Genomic DNA, 15,428 nt, shown 5'->3' with positions numbered 1-15,428 from the left:
ATCGAAGCATAATATCCCATTAAAAACAATGTAAAAAGTGAATATCGGCTCCTAGACCTCACAATTCCTATGCGAAAAAAATGTTAGCGTATTATATCTGGGGCATTTTTTACTGTGGAATGCCAAGCTATCGCATAAATACGAGTTCCTGTCTTCATCGACGACAATAGCAGCAGTGACGTAAATCCTTCTCCATTTTTGTATCTTCCAGCATTTGCTTTTCGGCTTCGCTATGGTGGTCGCCCGGGCGAGCGTCGCCTGGGCATCATCATCGCTGAACCATCGTCGCTGTTGCAGGAACCAAAATTATTGTGAACTCGTCAAAAAAAGTGACGACATAAACTCTCGGAAAAATGCCTTGAAATCACTTTTTAGGTTCCTGAAAAGCATTATGTCAAGTAAAACCTTGCGCACCTACGCAAGAATGCATTTTGCAGAAATTTTTGCTAAAACCGTAATCGCAATTAAGAAAAAATACACCGTGTTACACTTTGCTTAGACTGACTGTATTACCGCCCACAAAACGAACAACCTGCAACGCCCGCCGCCTCGCCTTTTTTTTTCGCGCGAAATTTAAAAGACCTGACGTTATCGCGAAGTGTAGGTGCGATAAACGAATGACGGTCTCAAAATTTTCATGACGTTATCGCGAAATGACATTAAACGGGGTGACGTGGAACGAGGACTCACTGTAGTCATATTTTTTAGCAAGTGTAAAACTTCACTTAAAGGATATCTGGTCATTTTTTTAATCAGTGTGTGTATGAGGAATCAAATTGGTAGTCCAAAAGCCAAGAACAGGAAAATCTGTATAAATTCAACCAATTTAGGTAAGATGTAGTGGAAGTCGGTCGTATTATTGTAAAGTATAGTCAAACTTATCCACAATTATTTTAATGGGAATAACACGCTTTGGCTTACAAAACCATCATCATGTACAAGACAGTTGCTTTTTGAGCCAAAACACATTGTACCCATTAAAGTAATTGTGGAACAGTGTCATAGTTATTTTAAAAGGAAAGCCAGTAGATAATCATAATATTTATTGTACGGTCTAATGTCCTTCTACGAATCATTACCATAGATACAGGTACATTACAAAAAATAAGAAAATTAGAAATTTTGATGTACAAATTTTAAAAATCCATTTTGTGATAAATGAAAAATATCTGTTGATTTGTGCAAAAAGTTCACGGAGAAAATAATTTGCCTTGACTGGGATTTGAAGCTGAATCTCCTGATTTCCGGTCGAGTGCATTAGCCAGTTAAGTTACTGAAGACTCATTCCCATCTGTGGAGGGCTGTACTAGGCAAGATAGTATCGACTGTTCAGCAGATGATGCGACATGCAGTACAAATCGTGCGCACAGTGCCACAGCTGGAGAGCAAAGTCTGAACTTTGAACAAATGTTCAAGGTGTTCGCTCTTGACGAATTTAAGTGTGCTGGCTGGCACTAGTCATGGTGATAACTTTACGGAGTTGCCTGCCGGTGCCTCCATACAGATATCACCGTGGCTCATCCTGGTATATTTAAATCTGGTTATTTGCTTCGTCCGATGAAATCCCTCATTATTCCAAAATTGAGTTCTGTTGTTCGTTAGCTGCATTAGTCCCTCGTCTGGAAATTTGTTTTGCAGGGCCTGGTTATTTTATATATTCATGATTTATGGTAATAGTTAACATAACACTAGTGGAAAGTTATGAAACATAAAATTACCTCACTTTGGACTCACCATTACAAAATAAACTCGACTTCCCAATGATAATTTGCCCAGGTTTTGAGCTAATGTTTTTCCATGATCGCAGCCATTGACCTTGTACGGTTCAGTAATCTCTAACTGGGTTATTTCCCCCTTTCACTTATGCTGTAATCTCAAATAAGTGCTCCTTGTAGTTTATTTATAGCTGGTACTCATTTTTTCATGAGATAAAGTGGCCATCAGGGCTAGGTTAGCAGGGAAGCAAAGTGACCTGTTTGAGTCTTTCCATGTTAGGACGTCCAATCAGTGGCAATATTTTTTTCTATAGACAAGCATTTCTTCATTGCATTCTAAATGAAATAAGTCATTGACCCTTTCCTTCTCATCAGCATTACTTAGTTCTTCATCTCACAATCCATCCACGTTATCAGCCTCATCTTCATTTCGTCTTCTCCTCCTGATGTACCATGGCAAGCACGTCTGTTGTTCCTCAAAGACCTCCCCTCCTTGTCTCCATCCACACCCTCATCTTGAACTCATGCATACTCCTCTACATCATGTAGCTTTACGCACCATAGCACTCTTGCCTGTTCTTTTCTATTAATCTTTCTTTCAGTTTTCACGGTCATTGCTCCTGTCACCAACGTCATTGTCACCGTCCTATCATAGCATTAGGGGAGGATCATGTGAATATACAGGTGTCTTTAACCCATTGAGTGACTTTGATTACAATCTTAATTTGTTCCCATTGTGTCATGCAATTGATGGAAATGCTGTAAAACTGCTGGCTCTAAGAAAAAGTGACTGTTGAGAGAGATGGCCACTTAATAGAAAATTTCAGGGTAAATTACAAAATACTGAATCCCAATTGTATAATGAGGCTTTAATCTTATTTTAAATAACCACTGATGAACTAAAACTTGCTGTTAGACAGGGAGGAAGACCCACTGATGGGTGACACCTCATGGCATGTGTTAACACATGGTTTCATTACAAAAAAATTACATTCAAAATCCCACAGAAATTTAGTAACATTTATCTCTGTTTGAGAAACTTGCATTATACTGATGGCAGCAAGAGAGAATTAAATAGGCAGCGTGCTCTTACAAGAAATGAAAAATGCCCATACTTAAATATGTATTAGACTTAATTAAATCCCATGTTATTGATTATTGAAATTAATTTACTACAATTAATGGACTGGCAAATAACACTTCTCCCTATGTTATTTTATTGATTATAGAGCAGCTTCTGCCATTTGAACATCAACCAGTTACTGACATTATGAAGGGCTTGGTGTAGTGTTTTGAATTAAGCCTAATCCTAAAAGGTGCTGCATATTTTCTTACAATGGAAAGCATCACCTCTACTGCTTTATCTGGATAGTTTCATAGATTTATGAAATTCCACCCCAGGTATCAGTGAAGGAATGATATATGAACCATTCATTCAATGTGTCCATAAAAAAGAGCATTGGTTTTATGAATGTTATTTTAAGATTTAATTGAGCAAAAGTCAACTTTGATAGTTGAGGAATGGAAAAAAATTGTGTGTGGTACTTAGTGTGGTGTTGTCATCATTGTTATGCTTTCATTGTAATGATGAGCTTCATTCTGTTATTTTTTCTCATATGTAGGTAACTTTCGGAGATGTCTGTCTTATTTCAAAAGTTTTTGAAGATTGGCCATGAAGTGACCAATAGGAAACCAATATCCTATTCACCAGGCAAATCATGGCTAACCACACATGTTTATAAGCCATGTTTTCAATGATTATCCCAATTATAAAGACTTGAAACTTATTTTTCTTACTTGATCTGTCGGAATGAGTAAAGTGATGTGAGTAATGAAACTGATAGTTTATCAAGTACTGCACCAATGCTTTTTTGAAGTTGTGTTTGATTCTTTGAAAATTAGTTCTAATTAATAGTATGCAATTCTTTAATTTGTTAATTAGGACTGAAATAAGTTTCATCTTGCATATCACTAAGACATTTTTATTTAAACCTGGGCTTTCAACATCACAGATTTAGCAGTAGGTATGCTGTATCAGTTTTATTTTATTCCCTATGGAAACTACTTAGTACTAGTGGTGACTAGAGTGGCACATGACTACTGTTTTGTTGCTGGCTTCGGACCACCATGTATGTACCTTTTAGTTGCTCACCCAGGACTTAGGAGTGGGACACATTGCCATGCAGCTGTTTGCTTAATGCACCCACGGACATATAGCAGTAGCAGAGTACTCACGCATTTCAGGGCATTTCATTTTGAGTGGAATGTCAGGGGGTGTTAAGGAAAATGAAGAATATCCCTTAAAATCATATCTGTTGTATCAGTTGAATGGTGATATTTCTCATCTTCTAATGCATTGGTATATCTTCAACATTTTGGAGCTCTGAGATTACTGATGGACACTGGCCCTACTTCTGTGCACAGTGGTTATGCTGTTATTGCACGGTTCACACTGGTCTGGGAAATGAAAATCCAGACTGGAATTCGGGGAAATATCCAGGAAAATAGATTCCATTTAGGGAAAATCTATGGTGGCATGGCATAAAGGTGGAAATAGTCGATTACTCAGAGCATCGCTTCATTTGAGCAGCGAGGTGGACATTTTGTTTTGCTTGTGTTAAGAAAAATGACAACGAAGGGTGTTAAGAAGACAGCAAAGATGGGGTAATTAGCACTAAATTTGGGTGATGTTAAGGCCGAGGGGGGTAATTTGGTGACTGAGAGGGCCATGTAAATAACTATAAAGGTTGACCAGGTTGCTGCAACAAAAGCAGGCCAAGGATTAGTTTCCATTTATGTGATTTTGAACCCTTTTAGTGCTATCCTTCTTCCCGGAGTACAGTCGAAAAATGCGAAGGGTATTTGAATAAAATTTAGCTGATAGGAAAAATAAACCTTATATAGTTGATTTTTTAGGTATCTTTAAGCAGTTTTTTTAATTAATGAGATTAAATTGGACAATATGTAACAACAACATTTTATACGTTTACTGATGTATGAGTTTTTTTATTTCAATGTCCTCAAATTTAAAAACAATAACTTAAAAGCCGATATATCAGCGCGCCGTACTAAAAGGGTTAATGGTCACAGATTGTTGTGCTAAGACTGCTTAGATTTTACTTTTGTCTAGTTTCTGAATTTTGACTAAAATATGACATACTCCTGGAATAAATACATTAATGTCATTTCACAATGCATCTTACTGCATTTTCAGCACCTTTTTCCTTAGCTGCTGTGTGCAATTGCATTGCCACTGATGTAAAGTGATGGAAATTAAAAATATCGAACTGGAAATCATGGAAATTCAAAATGGAAAGTTGGTACATTGCATCAACATTGAATTATCTTGTGTCACTCAGAATGAAATTGTGGCATATTCCTTGCTTTTGTCATAAAATTAATCAAATATTTGCAAGTTGTGCAATTTCTTGTTATTTAGGTTATGATAAGTAACCGTTCACTGAAATATTATTTTAATTTTAACTATTCCGTGTTAGGTTTAATCTTTCAATGACTTAAATGCATTTTTGTCAATTTTGAAGATATAATTACTCTCTCTACAAATTTTATGTAGCAGTGGAAACTTATGACACTGGTGTGGGAAAGTCAGGAAATTTCAGATTATTATAATTTGGGTATCTGCCCTGATTTAAAAATACAGTTTTGGTTAACCTTTTTTATCTATTTGTTCCTATTCATTTTCCTAAAACTATTCAGATTCCTATTTTTAGCTTTATAGGACTTACTCATTTAGTTTTTTTAGCAGTATAAATTTGGTGAAATACTGGAAACTAGGTAATATATGAAAATTCTTTTGAGAAAAAAACGTCTTTCTTCACTTGGACGTGAATAAGGATTCTTTAATTTAGATTAATTGCTTGCAGCCAACTAAGGCCTTTGTGTTTGTTATGCTTCTTTCCTGCTGCAAACACCTTTTGTTATAATGAAAATGAAAAAGCAGGAGTAATTTCCACAATTTTACATTTATTAATACGACCGGTTTCGCTTTTCAGCATCATCAGGTACAAAAATATCAAGGTACCTACCTTCCTATTTAAGCACAGCACACTTGATATTTTTGTACCTGATGATGCTGAAAAGCGAAACCGGTCGTATTAATAAATGTAAAATTGTGGAAATTGCTCCTGCTTTTTCATTTTCATTATGTCACGTTTCCACTCCATCTCGCCTGAAACCTCAGACCTTTTGTTATTGTTGTTTGGCTTCAACCCTGTGGGCCTTAATGTCATTTTAACTTAGCTGCCTGTTTAATTATGTGTGCATGTACATGCAAAACAGCATGTTCCCCAGGGCCACCAAAAATATCTACGGGGAATATTTCATTCAGTTTAATTAGTGAAAAAAAAACATCTGTAAAAATTTTAGAATCCTTCAAGTAGATTATAGTGGAATTATAATTTTCTTTGACTTGAACTCTGGAGGGGTTCAAGTCAAAGAAAATTATTATTCCTGTGTTTAATTTTTGCTTATGCAGGGAAGAAAGTCACCACGTAGTAGTTGGTAGCCTATTTTATAATCTGGTTAATGTGTGATGTAATTTTTCCAGTATCTTCTACTAAAGTGGGTGTTTTGATAGAGAGTAGATCGACTGCATGTACATATCTACATATATAAGGCCTCAGATTTTCCTATTTTTATTTTCAGTTTTAAAAGTATTATCATAATATTTCCTTTGTCAAGATTTAATATCCCCTTAATCTTTTCCATAAAATCATTGTTGTATGTGAATTGTGTTCAAAATTTACCATGTACCACAGCACTAGTGATTTTGTATCATGCTCTGTGACCTGTCTGGTCTTTTATTTTAAGTCACCGACACTAGCCTCTTGACATACAGCTTTTGACTCATTTTACATTTCATATCTGCTGCCCTCAGGGCATCAGGAAATTCCTGTTGCGGGCTGACTAAATTGCCAAAGGGAATGGTTCAGTTGGTTGGAAATTGCATTTTAATTCATATGATGCTCGAAAATTCCACGGAGAAAAAAATCACTCCGCTTAATCAGGATTCTGTGGCGTAACTAGGAATACACTTTGGGAGGGGATGAGATGGCCTGGGACGGGAAAATGTTTGAAAAATGACATGCCTGAATATACATTTTTTTGCAATATACATCATTTTGACCCTAAAATTTTAAATTTAAGCATATGCAGTTATCACATTTCAAAACTAGGCAATATATTTAAATAACTTTTTTATTTCTCTGATGCTTTGGGGGGGGGGGGGGCTTTCATAATCTATCCCCTCATCCCCCTCCACAGTTACGCCACTGCCAGGATTTGAACCTGGATCTCCTGCTTTCTGGTTGAGTGGTTCAGCCAGTTCAACTCCTGAGGCATCATTCCTCTGTGTGGAAATTTGTGACTCCATGAAGATATCACCTGGCTGGTCTCAGTATTGACTCAAATTAGTCGAGAGCGAACCATTCTAAGCGTTCAAAGTTTGGACTTAGCTCTCCGGTTGTCGTGCAATACTTGGACTGCTAGTGGCATAATATGCACAGCGGTCTTGTCGGGTACAGTCCACAAATGTCCACAGAGGGGAATGAGTCCTCGGTAGCTTAACTGGCTAAAGCACTCGACCAGAAATTTGGAGATCCAGGTACAAATCCCGGTCAAGGCAAATGATTTTTTTTCTGTGTGGAATTTTTGCACAAATTGTGCCTTGTGGGTGACTCTGTAAAGATATCACCTTGGCTAGTCCCGCTCTACTTAAATTAATATGTTGTTGCACTTGCAGGTGGACTAATCTAAATCCTGTTCCCCCGATTCTTTTCATCTGAGAGTATTTTTAAATGTGAAAATAATATGAATCCCCAATTATCCAATATTAATACTTAGATTGCAATTACAATGTGTACAAATGTAATTCTATGAACTAATATGCATGCAACATGCATGAACTATGTAATACTGGTGGGTATAAAATCTTCCCTGAATTTGTAATTCTCCTAGTACAGTATTATATGTCGTGAATTAAAGTCAGAAGTTGGTGTGCAAGCTCTAAGAGTTGCTAGACTCGCACTTTTTATTTAAGTCTCTGTCATGGTGGATTAGCGTGACATAAACATCCCAAACTAGGTTGACTTTAGAAGATCTAGAATAACTTATAGCCTACTTTGCAGTAAAAAATGCAGGGACTTGTCAATTGCCTGATCATTAGATGAGTGACCCTTGTATTCAAATTCCGAGTGTCTACAATGGTGAAACCGTAAATTATCCCCTAAATATATTTTTCTGATTTGTTTTCATTAAAAAAAAAGTGTGTGCACGGTACTATAATGTCATTATGTTTTTAGCAGTTCATTAGCTAATGTTTGAGGTAGGGTTATTCCTCTTGGACTACGATTGAGTAAATCTGTGGAGATTTTTTTCCATATGTAGGAGAAACATCTCTGTGTAGCATCTAAAAGACATTCCATATGTAAGAATTTCTGCGAACTCAGGCATTGTTAGCTAAATCATCATAGTATGAATCTCTATTTAACTTGTGCATTGTAGAACGCTCATAACATAGAAGTGGCTGAATGGATTTTTCCCCATTTTTTGTTTAGGATTAATGGTTGAATTACTACTCATCATCGTTATGTTACAATTGGAATATCTACTTCATGCCTAGCAGGATGGAAACAGTGATAAAAACAAGATTGCACAGAAATTAAAGAAAAGCCAGCAGTATATGAGAAAGTAAACGTTTTATTTCTTCGACATAAATAATCGACTTTTACGGTGATAACGTTTGAAAGATAAAGTTAAATGGTCAATGTATCCTGGGTCCTAAGTGCAATGCAAATTAAACTAAGACAGTTCCAACCATGATATCATTCCGGCTAGGATGCTATGCCGCTGTGATGCTCGATTTACCACTACGCCAAAATTGAGCGTGTACAATGCATGGATAATCACTTTTAGACCAAGATCAAGTTTTGTGGTATACAGACTTTGGTTTATAATGACCCTAGATTATGTGCAATAGTATTACTTTTTTATTGTATAAGTTAATTGAGAATTAAATTGAATAGAAATAGTTTTAATCTATTTGTAGAATACGATTTTTTCTTTGACTTTATTTTTTTTTCTTCTTCTTTTGAACCAGTCACTATATTTAATAGGATTATCTGAGAGAAGATGCATTGCTGAAGATGAATCTCATTTCACATGTGATCCGAAGCACCTCACATCTATTCACACATTACAATTCAACTTGCAGGACTGAAGGAGACTCGTACTGGCTTCTGTTGCCACTTTTAGCATGAGTGGCATCGCTACACGTATTGCACTGAGGCCAACCACGGCCCCTTGTCTCCACATTGGGTAAATCACCTCTCCCCCCTCCAATCCTCTTAAACCTCGTCATTTCTTAAATGCATCTGCAGGTCAGGGTGGGAGGAAAGCACTTTCAAGTTGCTATTTTGCTCTGTCTTCATGGATATACATAATTGACTTCTTGCCATGTCAAAGTCAATATAGAGAAGGCTTGATAAATTAAATGGGAAGGGGGATAAAGGTATAATTCAATGACAAAGTGTGTTACTTGTAGTATGTGTCATAAAAATATGAAAATATCGTTTTCTACTTAGATTCACTGTGTTTATTAAATACTTTTGTAACTGCTACTTTTTTATTAAAATTTTACATTCAAATTGTTCACTTTACTTCATGCTTCACTTTATATTTCGCCATGATAAAATCTAGAAATTGCTTGTTGAATAGTATCTTCAATTACCATGGTGCATGAAATCATCTTTCTTATTGATGTAAAAATTATCAGTGTTTTCAATGGTGGGGTCTTGAGGTGTATTCATACCGCGGAGACTAAGGTGATCTTTTAATTGGAGATCTTGAATGAGATTCTGAGAATAATGTTGACTTGGCCAAGTGAACACATGAATGGACAAGTTTTGTGACTCGAATTGCCATTTAGTGGGTGTATATGAAATAGGTGGGTAGGTCTCATATGCTCAGGTGATTTGGATGGCTGTTGTAGTTCCTGATTTTTTTAACACATTTATGTTAGTTTATAGCCTTCAAATTGTTTTCTTTAATTTTATCACACCAACCTTTAAATAGGATATGATTGTAATTTGGTTCTTGCAGCTTTCACAGGGGCTGTCATTATAGCTTTGTTTAACACTGCAATTTAAATATATTTGGCTTGTTAAATTCTTGATCTTTTAGCTTAAAATGTATGGATCCCCTCTTGTGGCTAGGACATAGTTATTCATAATTTTTGTGATCATTTGTGCACATTCTTCATTGCTCCATTAAAATTTTCAGGCCTGGAAGCTTGAAGGACCCTGAGATAGCCGAACTCTTTGACAAAGATGACCCAGATAAGATCTTTGAAGACCTGCGGGAGATTGGCCATGGAAGCTTTGGTGCTGTGTATTATGCTCGTAATGTGGTATCTAAGGAGATTGTTGCCATCAAGAAGATGTCTTATCTTGGCAAGCAGAGCGTGGATAAATGGCAAGATATACTCAAAGAGATCCGTTTCCTTCGTCAGCTCAATCACCCCAACACGATTGAGTACAAAGGATGCTATTTGCGGGACCATACGGCATGGGTAAGGTTAAGGTTTATTGTGTTTTCTCCTAATTATAAGTGCCTATGTAGTGCCTGAATTTTGTGCTTGGGGTAGGATGATCATACTTTTTTCTGTTAAATGTGATAATAGGAGAGGAGTTTGAAGGATTGTGTAGTAAGTGCCTTAGGTAAAGGTGCTACATTTGTACTGGAATATTTTCATTAAAAATCCATAGATTGAGGATGAACGTGTAAGCATGAAGGATGAGTCATAGAACTCATTGAAAGATGAAGGAAGTACTGCAATAAAATAACTCAACTGCTAGAGAAAAGAGAACAAAAGAAGTCACTAAATGAGGAAAGCTAGAGAAATTCAAATTATCCATGATTTTTTAGCATTGTTCGAATACAAAATGCTAGGGACCAAGAGAAGTATTCCAATTAAAGAATATTTCGAATTAAAGAAGTTCGAATTATCCAGTTTCCACTTTTTATTAAAAATGCAGGGGAAAAGACATAAACTCAGCTCTGCAAAACCGTCTGTGACATTTACGCAATAGGAAATATTCCAAGGAACTTTGAGAAGAGCATCGTCATTCCTATTCCAAAACAGAAGAGAGCAGAAGAATGTGAAGACTTTGGACCATCAGTCTTACTCATGAGTTGAAGAAAACAAGAATCATGTACTGGAGAATGGAATTGAAAGGTAAAGAGTTCCTGAATGAAGGCCAATTCGGATTTGGGAAAAACAACGGCACAAGAAAGGCCATATTGATCTTCAGGCTGCTCATTGAGAAGAGAATGGAGAAGAACAAACCTACATGCATTAGTCATGTTTGTGGACTAAGAACAGGATTTTGATAACATGGATTGGAATGCATTGCTTGTATTCCAGAAAGAAATTAAAAGGTTTTTTATAGAGATGTGCGAATAGTATCCGCGAATACTCGAATATCGAATACTAGAAAGTATTCGATATTCGAGATCTCGAATATTTATGCCAAAGGTGCCGTCTCGAATACCTCGAATACTTTTAATTTCGCGTCATACACTGTCGCTCGCACGTCGTTGGTAGTTGACTCGAAAAAATGAGGAGAACTCTAGTCGTTTAGTGCATGCAGCGCCGTTTTAGGCAAGCTGACGAACTACATTAAATTCGCGGGTTAGAGCGGTGAATAGAGTTCAACGTGGGGAACCGAAATTGATCGGGTGAAAAAAATCCGAAAATCCCAGGTGTCCCCCATCAGGAGAAGCTCAGTGCCGTGGGATAGTGACGATCCGCTATCCACCTCAATTCAGCGTTCGCCCCACCCCCTCCGGCGATTTCCTCTTCTCCGAAATCAAACAAAAGGTCCCGGCTTGCCCAGGGATCGTATTACGAAGACCTCAGCTTCGAAAAAAATATCAAGTTACCGGAAAATAAGAATCGCGTTTCACCCTTCTTCCCCAGGAGATGAAACTACCATAGGGAGGAACTCATCAGTGCCGTGGGATAGTGACATTGGCGCATTTCCCACGATCTGCTATCCCCCTCCATTCAGCGTTCGCCCCACCCCCTCCGACGATTTCCTCTTCTCCGAAATCAAACAAAAGGCCCCAGCTCACGCAGTGATCGTATTACGAAGACCTTAGCTTCGAAAAAATATCAAGTTACACGAGAACAATAAAAACGTGTCTCACGCCCCCCCTCTACTCACCCACTGGCCTTTTTCTGCTTACCTGCTTCGAAGTTCCCCATTTCTGGAGGTCAACTGCTGCATGAGTCATCTACTAGCCCAAAAGTTGTCTAACAATGACTTTCGGCTATTGATATTACGCTTTTATTGGATTGAAATATTAGTAATAAGCGCGTAATTTAAAAAAGAATAAGACCAAACACGACATATTTCTGACTTTATTTAAGCATTTTACGCAGGAAAATAAATGCCGGTAAGACGAAGAAATACGACGAAGGCTTAGCATTTTGGCGTAATGCTCAAATACGGTGCTCTCCTATTATTTTTTTATAGCCTCAATCGAAATATTAATACTCCTGGAGTACGTATTTAACGATTCTAGATTTTTATAAGACGATATCTATTTTTTGCGATTAAATTAAAAGTGAAAATTTTCAAGCGCGCAAAAACGCGTCGGGTAAGTATGAATGCCGGGAAAAACTCCGCGTGACGTCGTTCTGCTTCCTGCTGCCGCGAGTGAGGTGACCTTGGGGCGAGGCTCTGAGCGCTAACACGACGCAGGATGCTAGCAGGTAGCCGAGTACCATGCTAGCTGGTAGCGCTTGGCTAAAATAAGGATTATTAATACCTTATCAAGCGAAGAAAACTTTCCGACCACAGCCAGTTTTAATAAGTGATTATTAAGACATGTTTCCCTGATCTTTGTGCCTCATGCATGCATTGGTAACCTTAGACGATGTAAACTCCTATCCTCTCGTGTAGAAAATAGGTCCCTGTGATGTCAACTGGAGTGGCATTACATGGGTGCCAATCTGGCCTTTTTCAAATGAGGATAAAATTGACCATTGCCATTGGTCTAAACCGGTATTTCTAGAACTAAATAATTTGTATATTATGAATACACCAATGGTGGGTAACAAATCACAATCAATGCCTTTCATTTTTTTTAATGAAGGAAACTACCCTATTGTTTATATGAAATTAAAATATTCCATTAATCAGCTAAATTCCTGTTTGAATCCTTAAAAGGCAGTCACAATTACTCGCCAAAATCTTGGGTTTCCTGCTGCATAAGCGACCTAGTCAAACATTTTCACATTCATCGTTTAGTATTCGAGGTATTCGAATATTCGAGCAATGATTTGATATTCGAATTCGAGAAATCTACTATTCGACCCATCCCTAGTTTTTTATTATGGCTGAAGAATAATTGACATAAGTCCATGGTGAAAATATTTTCATGCTGCAAGTTGCCAATGACATAGCAGTGACGGAGAGATACCATGAGATAGTTTTATTAACTGTGGATAACACAATGACTAGAAACAAGCTGAAAATCTATGCATCGACTAGTGATGTGTTGGTTTGATTCCTCAATTCTCGACCAAGAACCGGAATCGAAAACAAGTACTTGCCTAAGTGAAAAATCGATTCCGATTCCAGTTGTACATCAAACCACAAATTTATGTACGACCGCATTTCCAACAGTCATTCAAATTTTTGCACCACGTAATCGTAATAACAAAACATATATCTTGGGATGTGCGAGTACTCGAAAATTCATATTGAGTCGAGTAGTTGGTACTCGACTCGAGCGTTTCGAGTAGCATCATGAATTTCGAGTCGAGTAGTTCAGGTTACAGAGCTTTCGAGGCTAGTAGGTCCAGCAATCTGCCGACAGGAAGCGCTATCATGAAACTCATGTAATGATGCAGTTTTTAAAGCCGATAAGTCATTCTAATTCCTTGGCCTGGTAGTTTCAGCTTGCCGAATACACAATAGTTTTCGACGTGGGCGCCGAACACCTTTATGCCAGCCGCGGCGGCCGATCGTATTCCTACCTGGCGCACACTGGTCCAAAATCGGAAAAAGCTGGAACAAAGTCCAAAATGACCTTTTTGGGGATAGAGACGTGAAAATTAGCGTAAATACTCATAAATCATTACCAGATATAGATTTATATGCCATTTAAGTAAATACGACCCTTAAGTGAGATACAATGGCCCAAACATGATCAATTTTTCAATGCCATGTGAGATATCGTTTTACCCCAAAAAAATCTTTGAATTTATCCAGGTGATTTTGCGTTGGTATGAGTTTTATGGAATAAAAAACGCAATATTCCTTTGACCTGGTGCTTTGCCTATACTTTTAATGACTTCTGAAGATTTTGGCTCTCATCTGTCTGAATTTACAACTCAAAATGGCCGACCCATTTTTCACGTGAAATTTGACAAAAAGTAGACATTATCTTTCGTTTACGAAAAATATAACTCGGAAAATTTGAATCAAAATATAAAGTGGAGATTTCTAAAGAGTGCTAATTAGAAATCTTGGAAAAAAAAGTTTGAGACGAAGGAAATAAGAGCGATTTTTCAATCATGCGTCAAGGCTGAGCTACACGCCGCAGAACTCTGAGGCTCGGTAACTGAGGCCGATTTTTCGAGTTTAATAAAATACTAGTATTGAAAGTCGTCATTTAAAGCATGGATAATCATCTTCGTTGACTTAAAACACTAAACTGAGGATGTTGAAAAGGATTATGTATAGATCGACTAGACCAGTTAGCGCATTACTCGAGTGAAAATACTAAGGATTGGATATTTTTCGGAACCATCCCACGTATAAGAAATATGGCTCAAGAATTTAAGTAAAGTGAAGAGATTAAGTCAGCATGCTTTGACAGGTAAGTAATGTGCCCCGTGTAGCCATGCATTAAAATGCAAATTTCCTGCTTTTATTTTTTTTACAAAGATCGCGGAAAATATCAAAGGAGTATGGACTCATGCACGGATAATCCGCAACATGGATAAGCCGTATCCGGACAATTGGGAGTCTGCTGGATACTTCTTTATGGTAGTAAGGTATTGATGATGACAGCAGCTGAGAAATTAAGGTTGGAAGCTTTCGTGATGCAGTGTTACAGAAGAATGATGAAGGTCGAATGAATGTGTTGTATGAGCTAGCAAACAAAGAGTCGTGGAGAATAGGAGTCTTTTGAAAACCTAGGGTTGAAGTCAGGACAATTCTATCAGCCATATCATGAGACTTGATGGAAAAATGAACAGGGCAGGAGGAAGGGAAGAGCGGCAGAGGTAGTCCACACATGAGATCCATAAAGCAGACAGTGAAGAATGTATAGCAGAAGAGTTATGTAGGTGTTGAAAGATTTGCCAATGGGAGAAGAGGAAGAGCTGCATCAAACCAATCTATGGATTGATGACTCCTGATGATGATGATGAGCTGAACAAAAGCGTATTTTATACTTGTTGACTCGGAATCTGCTGAGACTTCTTCTGTTGTTAATCCCCTAGGTGTGGCAACTCCTCGTTTCCTTTGTAACCTGTAATCCCTGTGTCCCCATAGTTTTTTATTTCATTTTTTCAGGCTGTTTGGTGAAAATCCCCAAGCCATTAGTACTTTTGCTGGCGTTGTTCGTCTTTCGTTTCTTTCCCTAATATTCATAATATTTTATTTACTTTATTCTTGT

General features: G+C 37.5%; 1 protein-coding gene across 5 annotated transcripts in view; it reads left to right on the top strand.

Moving 5' to 3' along the window:
- Positions 1–15,428, top strand: part of LOC124156521 (serine/threonine-protein kinase Tao) — a 48,833-nt gene that overhangs the window by 4,187 nt on the left and 29,218 nt on the right. For 3 of the 5 annotated variants that reach the window (XM_046531108.1, XM_046531107.1, XM_046531110.1), the window contains 2 exons: positions 8,947–9,050; positions 10,014–10,302. In XM_046531108.1, the coding sequence (XP_046387064.1) occupies positions 8,989–9,050; positions 10,014–10,302 (351 nt within the window). In that variant the 5' untranslated portion in view covers positions 8,947–8,988. Of the gene's footprint in view, positions 1–3,337; positions 3,540–8,946; positions 9,051–10,013; positions 10,303–15,428 lie in introns of all 5 variants that reach the window. The other 2 variants (XM_046531112.1, XM_046531111.1) reach the window with 2 other exon arrangements.

This window comes from Ischnura elegans, chromosome 3 (assembly GCF_921293095.1).
Source record: "Ischnura elegans chromosome 3, ioIscEleg1.1, whole genome shotgun sequence".
In the NCBI taxonomy this organism is placed as follows: Eukaryota; Metazoa; Arthropoda; class Insecta; order Odonata; family Coenagrionidae; genus Ischnura; species Ischnura elegans.
The sequence above is the reverse complement of the archived record's forward strand: the minus strand, read 5'-3'. Positions and strand labels throughout refer to the sequence as shown.